This window comes from Populus euphratica, unplaced genomic scaffold (genome assembly GCF_000495115.2).
Source record: "Populus euphratica unplaced genomic scaffold, PopEup_1.0 scaffold8.1, whole genome shotgun sequence".
In the NCBI taxonomy this organism is placed as follows: Eukaryota; Viridiplantae; Streptophyta; class Magnoliopsida; order Malpighiales; family Salicaceae; genus Populus; species Populus euphratica.
In genome coordinates, this window is record NW_011499855.1 from 789,926 (window position 1) to 813,167 (window position 23,242).

The 23,242-nt window shown below is 33.5% G+C and overlaps 1 protein-coding gene across 1 annotated transcript in view; it reads right to left on the bottom strand.

Annotated features, from left to right (window-relative positions):
* Positions 1-876: 876 nt before the first annotated feature.
* The window catches only part of LOC105122874 (uncharacterized), a 25,106-nt gene continuing 2,740 nt past the window's right edge, over positions 877-23,242 (bottom strand). Inside the window, exons 2-10 of the mRNA XM_011022224.1 lie at positions 18,464-18,693; positions 16,902-17,994; positions 11,579-11,876; positions 3,761-4,005; positions 3,348-3,511; positions 3,044-3,259; positions 1,802-2,519; positions 1,374-1,671; positions 877-1,287 (exon numbers count right to left, since the gene is read on the bottom strand). Coding sequence (XP_011020526.1) covers positions 1,052-1,287; positions 1,374-1,671; positions 1,802-2,519; positions 3,044-3,259; positions 3,348-3,511; positions 3,761-4,005; positions 11,579-11,876; positions 16,902-17,994; positions 18,464-18,663 — 3,468 coding nt within the window. The 5' untranslated portion in view covers positions 18,664-18,693 and the 3' untranslated portion in view covers positions 877-1,051. The remainder of the gene's footprint in view (positions 1,288-1,373; positions 1,672-1,801; positions 2,520-3,043; positions 3,260-3,347; positions 3,512-3,760; positions 4,006-11,578; positions 11,877-16,901; positions 17,995-18,463; positions 18,694-23,242) is intronic.

A 23,242-nucleotide genomic window follows, 5' to 3' on the forward strand; every position in this document is an offset into this window, starting at 1 on the left:
TTTTTTTTGTTTTTTCTAGTATTTTATTGATAGTTTATTTTTTTATTGTTAATTATTGCCATTATTTTTATTTTATTTATTGTTGATTTTTTTAACCATATTACTAAATTAACCGAGTTTATTGAATCAAGTCAAATCAATAACTCAAATCTCATATTAAAAAAAAAACATTTGCGTCACATGAATATTTTTTTATCAATTATTTTCTATTTATTTATTATCATTATATTTTTTATTTTTGTTATTTAAATTAATTGAGTTTATTACATCCAGTTAAGATGATGATCAAAATTTTGATTTTTCTTAAATAATCACTCACCTTATCATCCTTGTTTTACAATGAAAAAAAAATTAGGTCGCCAATGAAATATTGAGTATCACCCATCTAGTTCATTTTGTAAACCCCCCCCCCCACCCCCCCAAATAAAAAAAAATGAGGTCGCCAAATGGGACAATGGCATCCATACTTCTCACAATATATATATATATATGATTTATTTTCGAACAACAATGTTTAATGATTTTATCGTAGAAATTGGAGAAATTTCATGTATAGTCAAATTCTAACAAATACTAGATTCAGAAACACCAACCGTCCATCTTCATTTCCCAGAAAAGAAAGGGATAGCTCCCAATTATTGTATCCTTGTATTTTATTCCCCTTTACAAGTTAGTCCTTTCTTTAAGTGTTCATCGATAAGATGTGAGTTGCCATCAATTTATTTATTTTTCCTTCCAAAATACCCTTTTGACTATATATTAATTGATAGAAACATAGTAGAGCTTAGTAAATCTCTAAGAAATTAAAGGAGCTTTTAAGGAACTAACGATGGACGAAGTTATGGTTTCTGAAACTAGAGGGACTAAGCTATTATATTGATAAAAAAGCTAGGACTAAATTAATATTTACTCATTCAAAAATTTAACACATCTTACAAACCTTCATCCACATTACGGGTATGGCAGATACAATCTGCTAAATTAGCGGTAATAAAAAATATAAGAACAACACTAGAGTGGCCATTTTAATTTAAAACCATTACCCCTTCCATCATGTGTTCATGCTGCAATTTAATTTTTTTCTCAAAACATCAATCTCTTTAATTGCCTTTTCCAGGCTCTCCCTCATTATGCCAGTTGATTCTTCAAGAAGTTGTGCACGCCTTTGTTCTTCAGCTACCCTGTTGTTCAGCCAGATAAGCTTGTTATTGTCCTCCTTCATTTGCTTGATTCGGCTCACAACCATATCTTGGTATGATCTGATTTCATACTTCAGCTTGGGTTTACCTACAGACCAATTTACACAACATGTTATAACATGATCTGTTGGCAGAATGATTATGTTCAAAAAATACATTTCAAGCAGACAGAACCTGTTGAATACTCGTTGAAGAGATCCACGTCTTGTTTATCTGCCATGTAACCGTGAAGTTGGAGCTCCCAACTAGGTAGAAGGTAGAGTGGACTTCGATTCCAAACATTTCTACCTGTACCTTGATCAGAAAAATGTCTATCCAAGCGCTCTGCCTCTAAATAGCCTCTAGCTGATCCCTCAAAAATCAACATACTCATACCACAATGTCCGTCCGAATTGTATGCTTGTTGAACCTTCTCAATAGCATCATATGAGCTGAACAAGTCAAGGAGTTCCTGATCTGCTATGCCAGTCCGCTGAAATTTAGTTTGATACAAGCAAACTCTTGATTAGATCGTAATCAGAAATAATGTTTCAGTTACAAACACAAACTACCACTCTTGTCATCGTTTCATGCCGTATCCGAGGGAGAAAACATGATCGTACCTTATTGTTCTCGTCTTTTTTAAGGCTTGCTGTATTCCTAACAACAACCATAGGAGGCCAAACAACCTCGTGATCCTTCTTCTCATCCTTTAGACCTTTCCATTTGCTCAACACTTCACCAGCAGAACTTTCAGAAGTTCCCTTTTTGCTGAAGTTCGTTGTCAACAGATGTGCGAGTTTCCGGTGGAGTTTACCCCCTTCTTCAGTGTCTTTGGCATGTGATATCAGGGCCTGCAGGCCTTGGTACCATTGGATGGCACCCGAAACGTCTTTGCATGCAGGACAGTAAAACTGCTCAATAGGTTTATTGACATTCACAGGTGCCACTCCCTTGCACAATCTGCTCTTCTTGCTATCATTAAAAGCTCCTCCGTTTCCATTGCTGACCAGCAATTCAGAATTAAGATTAAGTGGAACGTCTGAATTCTGATCCACACCTTTATCTTCCCGTGCTTTAGTATTGGGACTCTGTAGAATACCCACCGCTTTTGCAGCAATGCTTTCAGCTCTTTTCATATACTCATATCGAGTTGAATTGAGACTAATAATTTTCGCTTTACCACGACTAACTGGTTCTGTTTCAGTATTGGGACTTGGGTTATTATTGCTGAAGCTGGCATCAGCAGTAAGAGACTTGCCAGCGTCATTTCTAGAACTCTTGTCCATACTTAACTCTTTGCTGCATGACCATTGATTTTTGGACAAATTGACAGTTTTGCTGTCCAGTTGTCGTAAGCAAAAAATTGTCAGAACTTAGAACAAAGCAGTTAATGAAAAAAAAAGAAGAAATTAAGTAATGACCCTGAATCTCAGTAACTCATTCTTTTTAATAATAGAAAAAGAAGTTCAGATATCTCTTTCCCTTAATGTGAATTATTGCTGACTAAATGTGGAGATTTTAAGAAGCATCACTCCTGGAATTCATTCGTAAAGTCTGACTGGAAAGTGGAAACTTGTCAGAAATCCTTTGTGAGGATAGTTTGTCTATATTCAAGCTATAATGATGCTTAGACCTTAGCATTGAATGGTAAATTCTAATTCCTTATCAGTTTATCAGTAAAATAGTTAGGTCACCTCACTACTTTGCACAGTAAAGTTCTACTTGACAAAGGCCTGTTGGCATGTAAAAAGCTTAATTTAGTTACATCATCAACAAGCTCATATAATAAAGACATGCTGGCAGCAATAAAATCTTGACAAAGTATTTAATGTAGGATATTCTCATATCTAAAACATACTGACCTGCAGCCTAAGCAAAATATCTGACCAGAGGTGTCATTTCTTATGATCTGATCAGTTTGTTTCCTTTCCAGGCAAATCTCACAGGTACTTGTAGACGATTCACACTTTTCTTCCTTGAGTTCATCTTGTCCTCCATATTCTTCTAGTAGCTGACCTGTGTCAGATGCTTCCTTTTCTTTCACTTGATTCTCTTCGAACTTGGCAGTTTCTTGCACTCTGTAGCAAGAAATGATGGAATGAAGATAACTTTACTGAAAGGAAAATATGAGATTTATATTTTGCAATCAAGATGCCAGTTATGTACCTGTATTTTTCATCCTGAGTACTTGAAGGACTTCCATTCGATTCACGGACATTTTCATGCTCCTCGTCTTTCTTGGAGCTCTTAAGATCCCCTCCCTTCTTACCTCTTTCTTCAAGAATAATCTTTACTTGGCTGTCCTTGAAAATTTGTTCTTGAAAATCCATCTTAAGAAAAGAATTGTTAAGATCAGTCAAAATAGCTGAAGGCATGCAGATAAAGGATTAAAAGGTACTACCCTACCGCTAAGTATCAGGTCAGGAAAATGAAAGTAACTCATCATGAATAATTAACGTAGTTTCATGGATAGCGGTGATTGCTTAACCGCAGAACTATCAGTAAAAGAAAGTAAAAGGTCAAGGTTCGGATTTACATTAACCAAGACATAAAGTTCAGAAGCATTTGGCAACTATCACCTCTTCCATGTTCTGTTTATGCTGCAATTTAATTTTCTTTCTCAAAATATCAATCTCCTTCCTTGCCTTTTTCAGGCTCTCCCTCAGTATGCCATTTGATTTTTCAAGAAGTTCTCCATGCCTTTGTTCTTCATCTACCCTGTTGTTCAGCCAAATAATCTGGTGATTGTCCTCACTCATTTGCCGGATCCGGTTCACAATCATCTCTTGGTATGATCTGATTTCACATCTCAGCTTGGGTTCCCCTACAGACCAATTTACACAACATGTTATTATATGATCTGTTGGCAGAATGATTATGTTTAAAAAAAAAAAATTTCATTTCAAGCAGACAAAACCTGTTGAGTACATGTTGAAGAGATAAACGTCTTCTTTCTCGGCCATGTAACCGTGAAGTTGGAGCTCCCCACTTCGTAGGAGGTACATTGGACTTTCATTCCAAACATTTCTACCTGTTCCTTGATCTGCAAAATGTCTATCCAGGCGCTTTGCCTCTAAATAGCCTCTTGTTGAGCCCTCAAAAATCAAAATACTCATACCACAATGTCCGTCCGAATTGTATGCTTGTTGAACCTTCTCAATAGCATCATATGAGCTGAACAAGTCAAGGAGTTCCTGATCTGCTATGCCAGTCCGCTGAAATTTAATTTGATACAAGCAAACACTTGATTAGATCATAATCAGAAATAATGTTTCAGTTACAAACACAAACTACCACTCTTGTCAAACACTTGATTAGATCATAATCAGAAATAATGTTTCAGTTACAAACACAAACTACCACTCTTGTCATCATTTCATGCCATATCCAAGGGAGAAAACATGATTGTACCTTATTGTTCTCGTCTTTTTTAAGGCTTGCTGTATCCCAAACAACAACCATAGGAGGCCAAACAACCTCGTGATCCTTCTTCTCATCCTTTAGACCTTTCCATTTGCTCAACACTTCATCATCAGAACTTTCAGAAGTTCCCTTTTTGCTGAAGTTCGTTGTCAACAGATGTGCGAGTTTCCGGTGGAGTTTACCCCCATCTTCGGTGGCTTTGGCATGTGATATCAGGGCCGGCAGGCCTTGGTACCATTGGATGGCACCAGAATCTTCTGTGCATGCAGGACAGTAAAACTGCTCAATAGGTTTATTGACATTCACACGTGCCACTCCCTTGGACAATCTGCTCTTCTCGCTATCATCCAAAGCTCCTCCGTTTCCATTGCTGACCGGCAATTCAGAATTAAGATTAAGTGGAATGTCTGAATTCTGATCCACACCTTTATCTTCCTGTGCTTTAGTATTGGGACTCTGTGGAGTAACCTCCTGTTTTCCAGCAATGCTTTCATCTCTTTCCCTATACTCTTCTTGTGCTGAATTGAGACTAATAATTTTCGCCGCACCATGACCATGTGGCGCAGTTTCAGTCTTGGGAGTTGGATTATTATTGCTGCCACTGTCATCAGCAGTGAGAGACTTGCCAGCGTCATTTCTAGAACTCATGTCGAAACTCAACTTTTTGTTGCATGGCCATTGATTTTCTGACAATTTGACAGTTTTGCTGCACAGTTGTTGTAAGCAAAAAATTAGTCGGATTCTAAAACACAGCAGTTGATGAAAAAAAAACTAAGTAATTAATTAATAAAAAACTTTTCTGTTTCGGAAAACAAAAATTTAGAAGAAAATTCTGCCTAACTGAACATCCAACCTGAACTTCAGTAAATCATTCTTTTTAATAACAGGAAAAAACATTCATATCTCTTTCCCTTGATGTAAATTGTTGCTGGCTAAATGTGGAGAATTTAAGAAGCATCACTCCTGGAATTCATTCGTAAAGCATGATCGGAAAGAGGAAACTCTGTAGCAATATTAGGAGAGGTTATAATAGTTCAATTTGGATGAGTTAAACCATTTGAGAGGATATTGTTTGTTTATATTCAAGGTATGATCATGTTTTACCTTAGCATTTAATGGAAAATTCTATTTCCTTATCAGTTTATCAGTAAACAAGTCAGGTTTCCTCACTACTTTACACAGTGAAGTTCTACTGGACTAAAAGGCTATATATGCAAAAAGCTTTATTTAGCAACATCATCAACTAGATCATATAGCAAACTGTAGGATATCCTCTATTTAGAACATACTGACCTGCAGCCTATGCAAAATATCTGACCAGAGCTCTCAGTTTTTATGACCTGATCGGTTTCTTTCCTTTTCAGGCAAACGTCACAGGAACTTAAGGATGATGGTTCAACCTCGTGTTCTGAAATTGCTTCCATATTGGTCCTGGACGGAGTTGATGGTGACACGTTACTTGGTACTTGACATCCGATCGAAGAAGCCTTTAGACCCTCTTGCAACAGTAACTTTTCATCAAATCCAGCATCTACTGGATCGGGCAAAATCTCATCTCCTGATTCAGTTTTGCGTGAGAAAGATGGAAAGTGACCATAAATCCCCTTAAGAAGACCAGAGAAGGCTGCTTTTGTTGCCATGTTGTTAACTTATGATTACAAAATCTCTGTCTTTACCCTTTGATCTTCTTCTCTCACAGATGGACGTACTGGTGCCTCTCAACCTTTACTTAATTAAATGTCTATCAAACACTTACTTCTGAAGTTTTCTCTCGGGCTACTTTCCTCGAGAGTTCAACACACTTTTGGAACACGGATTGACTAGCTTTCCACGGCCTTCTCTAGTCAAGGAGGTGTAGAGTCATGCTGTCGTTTTCGCAACTATTTTAATGGAAGCAGAATAATAGTGGCAATCCGAAAAAAAAAAATCCGATCTTTCTCTTCTTTCTTCATTGAGGCTTTATCGAATTTCATGTTCTTGTGATTGATTGGTTGAGTTCTGAGATTTAAACATTTTTCATATCATTGAATATTAACAATGATACGTGAATACATTTTTTTTCCTCCTTAATTTAAATTATTTGAATTCTTTAAATGTTCATTTTAATTACCTTAAATTTTTATTCAAAAAACAATATACTGCCAATTCAATGCTAAATTGGTTATTTTCTCTTCTACCATCTTGTAACAGCGTGAGAACCAAGCGAGCCCATTTATAGGTCTCTCAAGAAAGTTTCTCGTTACCCACTAGGCTTGCTAACAGATGCAATAGAATCTACTTGTATTCTTAAGTGAAACATTTAGCTTAAGGACTAAGATTATGTTCGGTAGTATGTTAAAGATTGATTTTTAAAATATTTTTTATTTAAAAATATATTAAAATAATATTTTATTTTTATTTTTAATTTCAGCACATTGAATTGATAAAAAATATTAATTTAAATTTTTTCATAAAAAATTAAAAATTTTAAAAATACAATTAGATTTCAATACGTGAATAAAGAGTCCAAAAAAAATCATGGCACAAACCGAATAAGAATCACCCTTTACAAACAATCCAGTGCAAAAGAACGAATCTTATCTACTCTTCTTATAAAGCACAAGTTTTAACACTGTCTTGATCAGGACATAAACGCTCACATCTTCCTTTCTTGTTCATCCCCTTTTGCGTTCATGTCTTGCCTGAATTTGGGGCTTCCACCGAGAAGGCATGGAAGAGTTTCACATCCAAGCTTCAAAGCAAACTGCATGAACTCAACGTCTACTATTCTATATCAAGAAATCGAAACATCCAACCAACAGCATTAACAGCACTGCTTCTGCGAAAGCTGTTCGGCCTCATATCCTATTTGATCACAAACGTACGTGATGGAAACAGAAAGCGGCTTGTATACCCGCCTCGAGCACTTCTTTTTAAACAACGTAGCAGCAGCTTTGGCTGTATGTCCACAAAGAATCAGCACCTGTATATATTGATAAGCTCTTTCGAGAGCCTGTCAGTAGTAGTGAGTTGGTGGCCAAGTTTCCGCCAACTACAAAGACCATGAAGATTATTGATCACCAGGCAGCTACAGCAGTAGCGCCAGCAGGAACGAGCATGGAAGATGAGGTCAATATAGGGAAAGAGGCTGTGCAGCGGATGACATGCGATAGTCTTTGGGATTTGCATCTCCTCGAATGCAAGGAATTGACGAAAGAGCTAAGCAGTTCATTTTGACATCCCGGGCAGAGATGGAGATTCAGGAAACTCACTTCTGAAGTTGTTTCTTGGACAACTTCCTCGAGAGGTTAACAATTTTGGAACACGGTACGACTTGCTTTCCATGGCATTTTCCAGTCAAGGAGGTGTAGGGTTGTGCAGTCTATTTTTCCCCTCTCTTTTTAATGGAAACAGAACAATAGTGGCAATCCGGAAAATAAAAGGTCCGATCTTTTTTCATTGAGGCTTGATCGACTTTCATATTCTTGTGATTAATTGGTTGAGTTCTGAGATTTAAATAATTTTTTGTATATTTGAATCTTTTTTTTTCATATTAGGATAAATTCTAAAAAATCATGTTTTCAATTAAAAAAAAACTTGTTTCCTAAAAAAACAATAAAATCACATGAATAATACAATATGAATACCTTTCTCTCTCTCTTAATTTAAATTATTTGAATTCTTATAAATATTTATTTGAATTATCTTAAGTTTTTTTTATTAAAAAAAAAACAATATACTGCCAATGCAATGCTAAACTGGTTATTTTCTCTTCTACCATCGTGGCATCTTGTAATAGCGTGGGAACCAAGCGAGCCCATTTATAGCTCTCTCAACAAAAGTTTCTCGTTACCCACTGGGCTTGCTACTATATCTATATGCATTCTCATGTAAAAAAAAAAATTAGCATAGGTAGTCTGGTAAATTTTATTTTTTAAAATATTTTTTATTTAAAAATATATAAAATAATTTTTTTTAATTTTTGATATAAAATACTATTTTTTTAAATTTAAAACTTAAAAAATAATTTTTTTTTAAAAAAACCATAATACTAAACACACCAACACCAATATAAATCACCTTTTAAAAAAACAAATCCAGTGCAAAACGAACGTATCTTATCTTCTCTTTTTATAAAGCACAAGTCTTAACACTATCTTAATCAGGACATAAACACTTCTATCTTCCTTTCTTGTTCATCCCCTTCTGCGCTCCTGTCTTGCCTGAACTTGAGGCTTCCACCAGCCAAGAAGGCACGGAAGAGTTTCACATCCAAGCTTCAATGAAAACTGCATGAACTCAACATTTCTAAATCTACCAAGAAATTGAAATATCCGACCAGCAATGTTTACAACACTGCTTCTGCAAAAACTGCTCGAACTCATATCCTATTTGATTAGTAATAATATTCTAAAATCCAATAATCACGGGAATTTAAGTTTTTGAGTACTTGAATAATGAGTAATCACATGTTTATATTTATATTTTGTTTTCAAGAGCCGGGGAGCAAAGAATTGGTGGTAAAAGTCTCTGCAAAACAGTATATTTTATTGATTTTAAGATATTTCAATAATTAAATCATTGACAATAAAAGATTATAGTAAATGAAAATTAAATATTGATGAAAACATCCTTTTACACAATATTAATAAGAATAACACGTGAAAACTTTAATTTATTATTTTATATACAACATTAATTTCGGTAACAACAATCTTTATAATTAGCATTAATGTTAATTGACTTGGGAGATGCACGGTCATGCACTCTTTTTCTCCGATCTTTATTTTTTCCTCTCTTTTAATGGAAACAGAATAATAGTGATTAATTGGCAGAGTTATGAGATTTAAACATTTTTCCTTTTTTTTTTAGTGTATCAAGATTTAAATTTCTTTCATATCATTGAATCTTTTTTTTTTTTCATATAAGGATAAATTCTTATTTAAAAATCATGTTTTTAATAAAAAACTTGTTTTTCTCAAATTTGTTTTTACATGAATAAAGAATGAGATTTTTGGTTTAAAGACATGCTTTTGTAAGAACAAAAAATAATACTTGAATTCGTTTTTCGATGTTGATTTAAATCATTTGAGTTCTTATGAAAATTTATTTTAATTACCTTAAATTTTTATTAAAAAAACAATATATAGTTGTTAAAAAAATTATCAAAAAATAAAATATAAAAAACTATTTTTTGTCTAGAATTTAAATATTTGGACTTCTTTCAAATATTTATTTTCACTGGCACAAAAATTAAATAAAAAACTTTCAAAGAGAGACGCTCAAACTAAATAGTTTCCCCTAATTAAAAAGAGTAAATTATTCAATCCCAGCGTGCTTAGCAAAATAACTGGTTAGTCCTTCTGGTTTAATAAACCCAACATTGTATCCTTGTATTTTATTCCCCTTTACAAGTTAGTCCTTTCTTTAAGTGTTCATGTGAGTTGCCATCAATTTAGTTATTTCTCCTTCAAAGATACCCTTTGGACTTTTTATTAATTGAAAGAAACATAGGAAAGTCTGGTAAATTTCTAAGAAATTAGTGGAGATTTTAAGGAATTAATGATGGACTAAGTTATGGTTTCTGAAACTAGAGGGACTAAGCTATCATATTGATAAAAGTTCCTGGACTAAATTAATACTTGCTCATTCAGAAATCTAGCACACCTTTCAAACCTTCATCCACATCATGGGCATGGCAGATATAATCTTTAACTGCTAAATTAGTAGTTGGTAGTAATCAAACATCCAAGAACAACACATACAAATGCCACAGTTCCTCAGGGAACTCTGATACGAATTCTAGGAAAAATAGTAGCCACAAACTTAGTTATCGTGCAACACAAGAATTCACAACTCAATATAATTGATATTTAGCAATGCAGGTAAGCACAGTGCATATCTCTGCATTTTAATATCCTAAAATTCAAAGAAAGTTTGTGATTGATAGCAAGGCTTTCACATTCGAACTCTTTAGATCTGCAGTCTTCCTCTTCCTTGGGTTCATTTTGTCTTCTTCCTTCTTCTACTAGCTTTACCCGTGTCAGCTACTTCCTTTTCTTTCACTTCGTTCTCTTCGGCCTTGGCAGTTTCCTGCACTCTGTAGCAAGAAATGATGGAATGAAGAGACAGCCCCACTGAAAGGAAAATATGAGATTTATATTTTGCAATGAAGATGCCAGTTAAGTACCTGGAATTGTCATCCTGTGTATTTGAAGGACTCCCATTGGATTCATGGACATTTCCGTGCTCCTTGTCCTCCTTTGAGCTCTCAAGATCCCCTCCCTTTTTACCTCTCTCGTCAACATGAATCTTTATTTGGCTGTCTTCGAAAATTTGTCTTTGAAAACCCATCTTAAGAAAAGAATTGTTAAGATCACTCAAAATAGCAGAAAGGACATGCAGACATTATGCAATTAAAATACTGTAAAAACATTTAAAAGTGGTTAAAGGAATGCAGAAGGTACTTTCCTAGCGCTAGGTATCATGTCACGAATAATTAACAGTTTCATGGATAGTAGTGATTGTTTAACTGCAGAATTATCATAAAAAGAAAGTAAGGGGTCAGGGTTTGGCCGGTTTAGATTTAAATTTCTAAATGGTTGCCAAAAATGCTTACATGAACTCTATCATTTCTTACATTAACCAAGACATTCGTCCCCAAGCATTTGACAACTATTACCTCTTCTATGTTCTGTTCGTGCTGCAATTTATTTTCCTTTCTCAAAATATCAATTTCCTTCATTACCTTTAACAGGATCTCCCTCATTATGCCATTTGATTCTTCCAGACGTTCTACCCTGTTAGTCAGCCAGATACGCTTGTTATCGTCCTCACTCATTTGCCTGATTCGGTTCACAACCGTATCTTGGTATGATCTAATTAAATATTTCAGCTTGGGTTCACCTACAGACCAATTTACACAACATGTTAATTATATATGATCTGTTGGCAGAATGATTATATTAAAAAAAATCATTTCAAGCAGACAAAACCTGTTGAATACTGGTTGAAGAGATCCACGTCCTTCTTCTCTGCCATGTAACCGTGAAGTTGGAGCTCCCCACTTCGTAGGAGGTAGAGTGGACTTCGATTCCAAACATTTCTACCAGTTCCTTCATCTGCGAAATGTCTATCAAGGCGCTCTGCCTCTAAATAGCCTCTTGTTGAGCCCTCAAAAATCAAAATACTCATCCCACAATGTCCATTCGAATTGCATGCATGTTGAACCTTCTCAATAGCTTCATATGAGCTGAACAAATCAAGGAGTTCCTGATCTGATATGCCAATCCGCTGAAATTTAATTTGATACAAGCAAACACCTGATTAGATCATAATTAGCAACAATATTTCAATTAGAAACACAAAATACCACTCTTGTCATCATTTCATGCCATATCTGAGGGAGAAAACATGATTGTACCTTATTGTTCTCGTCTTTTTTAAGGCTTGCTGTATTCCTAACAACAACCATAGGAGGCCAAACGATCTCATGATCTTTATTCTCATCTTTTAGACCTTTCCATTTACTTAGCACTTCATCACCAGAACTATCAGAAGTTCCCTTTCTGCCGAACTTCCTTGTCAGCTGCTTTTCTAGGTTCTGGTGGAGTTTAACCCTTCTTCCTTTAGTGGTTTTATTGGCATGTGATATCAGGGCCTGTAGGCCTGGGTACCATTTGATGGTATCAGGAACTTCTGCGCATGCAGGACAGTAAAACTGCTCAATAGGTTTATTGACATTCTTAGGTGCCAATTCCTTGGACAATCTGCTCTTCTTGTTATCATCCAATGCACCACCGTTTCCTCTGCTGACCAGCGATTCAGATTTAACATTAAGTGGAATGTCTGAATTCGGATCCACACCTTTATCCTTCTGTGCTTTAGTATTGGGACTCTGTGGAGTACCCTCCTGTTTTGCAGCAATGCTTTCAGCTCTTTTCCTACACTCATCTTGTGCTGAATTGTGGCTAATAATTTTCGCTGCACCACGACTAACTGCTTCTGTTTCAGTCATGAGAGTTGGAATATTATTGCTGCAACTGGCTTCAGCAATTTCTTGTGCTGAAATTGCTTCCATATTGGTCCTGGACGGAGTTGATGATGACACATTGCTTGCCATTGGGCAACTGGCCAACGAAGCCTTTAGAGGCTCTTGTAACTGGAGCTCTTCAGCAAATTCAGCTTCTTGCAAAATCTCATCTTCTGATTCAGATTTGTATGAGAAAGATGGAGAGGAACCATCATTAAGATCAAAGAGGGCTTGTTTTTTTGCCATGTTATTTCACAAAATCTCTTTCTTCAGCCTTGAACTTCTTGTCTCACAATTGTATGTATGTACTTTTGACTCTCGACCTCTACTTAAATAGATGTCTATCAAGAACTTGCTTCGGATGTTGTTTCTTGGACAACTTCCTCGAGGGTTCACCACTTTTGCAACATAGATTGACTTGCTTTGCATTCAAGGAGTTGTGTAGGGCCATGCATTCTTTTTCGCCACTTGCTTTAACTTGCTTTTTATTATCATTTAATGGAAAGAGAATAATAGTGGCAGGGTTTTAAAAAAAAAAAAAAGGGAGTCCGATCATTTCTTTTCTTTCTTCATTGAGGATTGACCGATTTTTCATATTAATGTTATTTATTAGTTGAGTTCTGAGATTTAAACATCTATCCTTTTGTTTTTATTACGAAGGGGATGAATTTGGAGCCCTAAAACCAAAATCCAAGGATTCATGAATAATTTTTTAGGGACATCTCGGGCGAGCTAGTTAGTAAATTATGAAAAATGAGTCCCATGATAGGTAAGTGGTTGGTTAGTGAAACAAATTATATAGATTGAAGCATAACAATACAACAACAAGCAAAATAAACTGAATTAGGGTTAAAATACAGAGAATCTCAAAACTTTTTTTTGTTTTTGAAATAAAGATATGACCCAAATTTTTCTTTAAAAAAAAAACTTACAATGCCTTCTAAAAAATTAAAAAAAACTGAAATAGAGTAGAAAATAACTATAAAAAATAGTAAAATTATCCCGATCAACAACTTTTAGACTTAATTTTGAGAGATTTAACAGTTTAGTAAGCATGTAATAAATATTTAAGCACGATGCAATAATTGTATCTTTTATTATTATGATTTTAAATTATTTTTTTAGTATAACATGATTAAATATTTTTTTAAAGTTAAACAAGTCCGATTAATTTATAAAAATATATAAATATTTTTTTAAAGTTAAACAAGTCCGAATTTATAAAAATATACGCTAAGATATTCACATAATCAAAATTCCTTGGTTATTTCAACTTTTTTTAATATTTAGATTAAAAGTGTACTCGAACAAAACTATTTGAAAAAAATGAAACATGCATCCTCCATAATAACAAAAAAAAATAAAAATCTTCCCTTAGATACAAAAGAATTGGCCGAGATAATGCCAATTAATCAAAACAGAACTGAATATTGAATTCCAGCCTAAATAAGAATAAATTCTACAGAATTGGGTTGATAGTATAGTACTTATCCCCATCGAGCGATTATGTCTTTGTTTGGTCCTTCTAATATAATTCTTGTTCGAATATGATCCCTATACAGTACTTATTTCTATAATCATCCCGTCATTTCCTCAACTAGCGCCCTAATAACAAATACGATGATTGATGGAATGATCATATTAAAAGTACATAATCGATCGAGGAGATGAACTTTCAAGCCAAAACATGTCCTTCATGCAGATAATGGTATGATTTACGATCACTGCTGAGAGAAATTAATATAAAAAATACATTATCATGAATAAATGGTATAAAAGAAAATTTATTTAAACTGTTTCGAGCCATGCCCCTAGTTTCTTAAAGATGTGGGATTAATGCGTGATTAAATTCATTCGTGAAAGTTTCCGATCTAGCTAGATGTGATGAGATCTTTCAAAATATGTGTAAATATAAAAAGCATGATATATATTATCTATCAAACTATGGTCAGCTTATCTACAAAAATCCCCATTTTTCTCTAAAGAAAAAGAGAAAAACACAAAGGTGGTGATTGCATTATGATAATAATACAAAAAACCATGATAAAAGGGAATAAAAAAAAAGGAAAATCAAGAGTGGAGGGCAGGATTTGAGAAAGCAGAAAATGACTTTACAAGGATATCGTACATTGATCACCGAAAAGACACAACGCAGAGCCCTACAAGTTTGGAAACAGTAAGATAACCAGCCGGGAAGGAGGAAGAACTACTGGTTTCCGGTGAGAAGAGACTTCTTCTAAGCGAAGTCACTTCTAAAGCGATGCCCTCTCTGATTGCTATGTACTTGTATCCCCATATAGAGATTACTAGATCCGTGTCTATAGGATTGAATAAAAAAATCAAATAAATTAAAAAAATTAAAAAAATAACAGAAAAAACTGAAGTATTAAAAAAATATTAAGTGTAATTTCTAATTAGTCAAATATTAAAACATAAAAATAAAAAAAAATTCATTATACAAAAGAATTTTTAATAATTAAAAATTAAAAAAAGATCAAAATTAAAATATTTTTGTATTTAATTGAAAGGTGAAATTGCAAAAAAAATCAATATAGTAAAAGGTTAATTTTTTTTTTAAAATAAGAATCAAAATTGACATGAAAAATAAACACAATGCTATGTTTAAAGGATGAAATTGAAAAAAATAATGTTTTTTACAAAAAAAATAAAAATTAAAACAATAAATATCAAGTTGAAAAATATAATACCATTAATAAGAATTAAAGGATGAAATAAAAAATCACTGCAACTTTTATAAAAAAATTAAAAAAAATAAAGTTAAAAATAAATAAAAGTAAGATTCTAGAAATATTGCCATTAAACATGTCAAAGAAAATATTGTCACAACTGACATGCCATCCTAACATGTCATGTGTCATGTGTATTCTAACTATACAAAGAAAGGATATTTTTAATTGTCAGGAACACATATATTAATCATTTTTTTAATTTTTAATTATATTTTATATTTATTAAATTGCAAAGATATCTCTTATCTAACCTGATTATTATCAAAACACCATTATAAAAACAATCCACTGAGTCTTGATTGAAAGCAGCATAACATTTAGATTTCTCCTTAATTATGATTGAAAGCAGCAAAACACCATTAATAATGATTCTTAATTAATAACGATTCTTAATTAATAACAACAACAATAATCTTAATACCACAAACTAAGTTATCGTGCTACATAAGAAATTCACAACTTAATATGATTGATTTTTTAGCAATGCAAGTATTTGTCATCCAGAGTATTTGAAGGACTTCCATTCGACTCATGGACATTTGCTTGCTCCTCGTCCTCTTCTGAGCTCTCGAGACCCTAGTGATTGTTTATCTGCAGAATTACCAGAAAAAAAACATGTAATGAGTCAGGGTTTGGTGGGTTTAGCCCTAGATTTCTTGAAGGTGCTAGAGAAGCTTATATTAACTTTATCATTTCGTTCATTAACCAGGAGATAAGTTCATAGGCATTTGAAAACTATTACCTCTTCCATGTTCTGTTCAAGCAACAGTTTAATTTTCGTTCTCAAAACATCAATTTCCTTCTTTGCCCTTTCCATCCTCTCCCTCCTTGTGCCCTTTAATTGTTCAACAAGTTCTGCATTCCTATCCCTCATTATGCCATTTGATTCTTCAAGAGTTTCTGCGCGCCATAGCTCTTCAGCTAGCCGTTTTTTCAGCCAGATGAGCTGGTTATTGTCCTCACGCATTTGCCTATAGACCATGTCTTGGTGTAATCTGATTTCATATTTCAGCTTGGATTCACCTACAGACCAGTTTAACAAAATGTTATTATATGATCTTCTTGCAGAATGACTGTATAAAAAAGATTCATTTGAAGCAGCAAAACCTGTTGAATACTGGTTGAAGAGATCCACGTCCTTTTCCTCTGCCATGTAACCGTGAAGTTGGAGCTCCCCACTAGGTAGGAGGTAGAGTGGACTTCGATTCCAAACATTTCTACCTGTTCCTTGATCTGCAAAATGTCTATCTAGGCGTTCAGCTTCTAAATAGCCTCTAGCTGAGCGCTCAAAAATCAAAATACTCATCCCACAATGTCCAAGCGAATTGTATGCTTGTTGAACGTTCTCAATAGCGTCATATGATCTGAACAAGTCAAGCAGTTCCTGATCCGTAATGCCTATCCGCTGAAATTTAATTTGATACAAGCTATAACTTGATTAGATCATAATCAGCAATAATATTTCAGTTACAAACACAAAAATACCACTCTTGTCATCATTTCATGCCATATCCGAGGGAGAAAACATGATTGTACCTTATTGTTCTCGTCTTCTTGAAGGCTTGCTGTATTCCTGACAACAACCATAGGAGGCCAAACAATCTCACGATCTTTCTTCTCATCTCTTATACCTTTCCACTTACTTGACACTTCACCAGCAGGACCATCAGAAGTTCCCTTTCTGCCAAACTTCTTTTGCGAGAGCTGTGCGATTTTCCGGTGGAGTTTAGCCACTTCTTCAGTGTTTTTGGCATGCGATACGAGGGCCTGCAGGCCTTGGTACCATTTGATGGTATCAGAAACTTCCGCGCATGCAGGACAGTAAAACTGCTCGGTATTTTCATTGACATCCTCAGGTGCCAATTCCTTGAACAATCTGCTCTTATTGTTATCATCCAAAGCATGAGAGTCACCATGATAATCAAGAGCAGCAGTCACATTATTCTGAATGTCATCTGCAACTCTTTCTTTTTGGCCAGTTTCTGAACCCTTTCTTGGAGTTGAATCTGAATCAATTCCTCCTTCCCCACTCCTTGTATGTCCCACAGGTGGGCAGTCTACCAGTTGTGAAGCAACGTTCTTGATATAGCTGGAGGTTGGTCGTGGACCCCCGTTGCCTCCGCTGACCAGGGATTCAGAATTAACATTAGGTGGAATGTCTGAATTCTGACCCACACCTTTATCTTCCTGTGTTTCAGTATTGGGACTCTGTGGAGTACCCTCCTGTTTTGCAGCTATGCTTAAAGATGATTCACTCTTTCCTTTCCTTTCCGGGCAAATGTCACAGGTACTTAAAGATGATTCACACTTTTCTTCGTTGATTTCATCTTGACCTCCTTGTTCTTCTGCTAGCTTACCTGTGTCAGCTGCTTTGGGACTCTGTGGAGTACCATCCTGTTTAGCAGCTATGCTTTCAACTATTTTCCTGTCCTCATCTTGTGAAGAGTTGAGGCTAACGATTTTCGCTGCACCACCACTCAATAGTTCTGTTTCAGTCTTGGTAGTAGGATTATTACTGCTGCCACTGTCATCAGCAGTGAGAGACTTGCCAGTGTCATTGCCAGAACTCATGTCCATACTCAACTCTTTGCTGCTTGACCGTTGATTTTCTGACAACTCGATAGCTTTGCTGCACAGTTGTTGTAAGCAAAAAAATAGTCAAATCTTAAAACACAGCAGTTAATGAAAAAAAGAAAAAAACCAAGTAATCAAGTAATGAAAAAGCTCCTGAACTTCAATACATCATCGTAAAGTCTTTTTAATAATTCTTCAGAAAACCAAGTAGTTCAGAAAATTCTTTTTAATAATTCATTCGTAAAGTCTGACCAGAAAGTTAATAGTTAAATCTGGATGAATTAAACCCTTTGAGAGGATATTTTTTGTTTATATTCAAACTATTATCATGCTAGACCTTAGCATTTAATGACAAATTCTAATTCCTCATCAGAAGTACTCAGGTCTGCTCACTACTTTACACAGTAAAGTTCTACTGGACTGAAGGCCTGTTGGTATGTAAAAAGCTCAATTTAGCAACATCATCAACAAGCTCATATGAAAGCATTTGCTGTAGGATATTCTCATATTTAGAACATACTGACCTGCTGCGCGGGCAAATAATCAGGCCAGAGCTCGCATTTTTTATGATCTGATCAGTTTCTTTCCTTCCCAGGTAAACGTCACAGGAACTTAAAGATGATTCACACTTTTCTTGGACTTGCAGTGATGGTTCGGTCCTGTGTTCTGAAATTGCTTCCATATTGGTCTTGGCCGGAGTTGATGATGACACATTGCTTGCCATTTGACAACTGATCAAAGAAGCCGTTGGAGCCTCTTGGAACTAACCATCATTCACGTTAAGAAGATCAAAGAAGGCTGGTTCTATATATTGCCATGTTATTAACTTTATTACAAATCTGTCTTTTCCCTTGATCTTCTTTTCTCACCGATGCATGTGATAGTGCCTCTCAACCTTTTCTTAATACTTAATTAAACTAAGTTTGTTTTTTCTATTAAATATTTTTTTTATTTTTTAAATTATTTTGATAGGTTAATATTAAAAATAAAATTTTAAAAATAAAAAATGCTATTATTTTAATATATTTTTAAATAAAAATATGTTAAAAAACAAACTAATGTTTTAAAAATCAAAATAGAATATAAATACCTGTAAAAATCTTACTTCCGAAGTTACTTAGTGGACAACCTCGTCGAGAGTGCAACACTTTTGGAGCACGGATGGTCTTACTTTCCACGGAGGTGAAGGGTCGTGCTCTCTTTTTCGCCTGTCTTTTTTCCCTCTCTGTTACTGGGAACAGAACAACAGTGGCAATCCGAAAGAAAACAAAAAAAAGGTTCGATCTTTCTCATCTTTCTTCTTGAGGGTTTATCGACTTTTATGTTCTTGTGATTAATTGGTTGAATTCTGGGATTTAAACATTTTTTATTGGCTTTTTTTTTCTTGTGATTAATTGGTTGAATTCTGGGATTTAAACATTTTTCCTGTTTCTTTTCTTTATTTTTTTAATCAAGATTTAAACGTTGTTCTTATCTTTGAATCTTGTTTTTCATATTAGAATGAATTTTTATTTAAAAAATCATGTTTTTAATTAAAAAAACTTGTTTTCATCTAAATTGAAAAAAGTACATGAATAAAGAATGAGACTTTCAGTTAAAAAACATGTTTTCGTTAAGACAAAAAATAATATATGAATATGATTTTTTTCCGATATTTATTTTAATTATCTTAAGTTTTTATTAGAACAATATATTGTTGAGAAAAAATACTTTTTCTCAAGAAAAAATATGAATAGAAAAGAGAATTTTAACTAAATAAATACATTTTTTTCTCTAAGATTTAATAATTGAATTTGTTTCAAATATTTATTTTCATTGTCACAAAAATTTAATAAAAAATCTTCAAAGAGAGCCCCGCAAACTAATTAGTTACTCCTAATTAAAAAGAGTAAATTATTCAATCCCAGCATGCTTAGCAAAATAACAAGGCCCCGTGTTCATGCTTCGCTACGTAATAGATAAAAAAAAAAAAATCGCTAATTAATGTATAAAAAAATGAACTCGGTGTTGTGGGCTAAAAGTAAACTAGTTAACTGTTTAATAATAATTTGATTAAAAAAAATTCACCGTGCTTTCATTTTAATCTTTATTTAGCCTTAGTTTAAATATGAAATAATAGATTATCAAATCATTACATAAAAAGATAGAATAAAAAGATCGCATCACATTGTATTGTACCGACATTAATTAACATATAAAATTATATACAGGATCACAATTAGCTAACTTAATTGGACAATTCATGTTTTTTTTTCTTTTTTTAATAATGTTTTTGGTTAGATATTATTGAGTCTTGATTAATCTCAAGTTGAATTAAATTTAGAACTAAATTGAAGAACTACAAAATAATTATAGATAAAATTTAATAAATAAATAAATAAATAATAAATAATAAAATTTAAAAAAGAAAAAAACCAAACAAGTCTAGGTGAATTTTTTAAATATATGTTAATTTTTTAAATTTATAACTTATAAAATTCTAAATCCAGATTTAACTAAAAAATTCAATTCTCAACAAATATAATGTTAAATAATGAAATAAAAAAATATATTTTAAAGTAAAAAAAATAGCAATAAAAAAAATAATATTCATATTTGACATAAAAACTAAAATCAAATCAAATGCCGAGAAATAAAATTGAAAAATAAATTTAATTAAAATTTTTTTTAAAATAAAATAAATAGTAATCAAAAGTACAATGACTAAATCTAATAGATAAAAATATTAAAAAAGAATAAGATTGAAAAATATTAAATTATTAAAAAATAAATAGTAATAAAAGGAACATAAAGTAAATATGAAGAAGAAATTAATCGAAAGGTTGCTTGGAAATTTTAAAAGTTTAAGCCTGGAAGTAAAGAAAGAAAGATAAAAGAAAATAAAAAATAAAATTGTGAGCACAAAACTAGACCTCTGCTCCATACACATCGTCTAATGATAAAGGAATCACCAAGATGAATTAAATATCATTTTGAAAGTCATCATTTATCATATACACGCCTCCTCAAATACTGTCCAAATAACATGGAGGATTCCCATGTGCGAACCAATTTTTCTTTTAAATAAAATTTTATATTTGTTAAAATATTAGATTGCTGTTAATTTGAAAATAATAAAAAAAGTAAGATGAAAAAGCCTTCGCACATGAGTTTTAGAAATTCTAGTTTTAAAGGTTATTGAGTTATGTTATTGTGCTAAAAAAATAAAAAACCAAAAGGTTCATAGATGCTAGTTTTAAAAATCTTGTTTTTAAAGATAATTTAATTATTTGATTATACATAAAAAAATAAATAAAAATCTAAAATCAATCTAACAATGACTAACGAGTTTTGCAAAAAAAACTAAATTACCCCAATAGCAAGGCCATTGATTTTTTTGGGGAATGATAAAATGATAACTGCAATATTACGGTTAATAGTGATTTGTTTTGATGAACACATTGAATTTATCTTTCATTTTAGTTTTTTATTTTTTAATTTAATTGGTTGGGTACAGTGATAAAATGTGTTTAGTTACTTCAGAAGCCCCCTATATACTGCTTATATGTGATTGGTGAATGATAATGTTTGTCTCAATCTGATCGTTGTTGTATATTGCAAGTAAATAATATCTAATATGCTTATGGAAATTATCCTAATATATATGATTAGTTGATTATCTGCTTTTGAATTGTGTGATTTTGGAATATTAATCTGATATGGTTTGTTGACTATACAAGTTAGAATTCCCATTTTAACCGACAACGTTAGCCTATGCACGCATAATAGAATCTGATTCTCTAGCTAACTGGGGGGGATACTGGCCTCTGTCGTAGGCCATCCATCACACGTATCTGTAGAATGCCCTGCCTGGTAGGGGTTTTTTCGCAAAGACTTGTGACACGGGCACGTTCTTTTCTCCCTTCCGTTCTTATATGTAATTTTGATGTATATAGTGCGTGTTAGCTGATCTATACAACTTATTGGGAAAGAGATCTTGTCTATATGCTTGCACTTCTTTCTGGCAGGTCTTTCTCATTTTTATACGCATCTTGTAAATATATTCTGTAATATTATACATAGATTAAGCTCTGTAATTACAATATTTTCTAGGATATCCCTGTGGGTTGGCATGTGTGTGCGTGTGATCTAGTAATATATGATGATGGTTAGTCTTTATATCGTTGTTTAAATTTTTAGTTATTATAAAATGATGTATAGGTTTAAAGCTTATCATAGACGAGACGGTTCTGAAAGTGCCTTTGCCTATAAGATGGTAACATTCTCAAATTTCATGAAAATGCTCGGGCTAAATTAGTGGTGGCACAATTACAAACATGTCGTTGGTAATCAAACATCTGAGAACAACACACTTGCAAATGCCACGGTTCCTCGAGGAACCTTGATGGAAGTTCTTATAATAATAGTAGCCACAAAATTACTTATCGTGCCACACAAGAATTCACAACTTAATATAGATGAATTTTAGCAATGCAGGTAGGCGCAGTGCATTTCTCTGCATTTTGATCTCCTAAAATGCTAAGAAATCTTGTGATTAATAGCCGGGCTTTCACATGCAGACTCCCTAGATTGACCTTTTCATCTTTCTTGCGTTCATCTTCCCCTCCTTGCAAGTAAAAATATCTAACCTTCCACTTTATATACGGTGGAGAATATAAATGGTGGCAGGAATTATAGCATGATTTATACCCCTTCCCTTCCACTTTGTATATATATATATATGCTTAGTAAAGAATTGCGTGTGTGTGAGTGATAAACAGAGTGAAAAATCAAGAGAGTGAAAGCAGTAGAGATAGTTTAAGTATAGAGTTGAGTTGAGAAGAGTTTTCTTCTTCTTTTTGTTTATATTGTTTTTTTAAGTGATTAATACAAACCAATAATTCTATGGAATAAATAAATTTCCGAACCATATAAATTTGTATCTGAATGCTTTAACATGTCAGCTACTTGCTTTTCTTTCACTTCATTCTCTTCGGCCTTGGCAGTTTCCGGCATTCTGTAGCAAGAAGTGATGGAATGGAGAGAGCCCTACTGAAAGGAAAATATGAGAATTGTGTTTTGCAATAGAGGTGCCAGTTATGTACCTGTATTTGTCATCCTGAGTTTTTGAAGGACTTCCATTCGATTCATGGACATTTTCATGCTCCTCGTCTTTCTTGGAGCTCTCAAGATCCCCTCCCTTTTTCACCTCTTTCTTCAAGAATAATCCTTATTTCGTTGTCCTTGAAAATTTGTTCTTGAAAATCCATCTTAAGAGAAGGATTAAGAGGATCAGTAAAAGTAGCTGAAGGGACATTCAAATA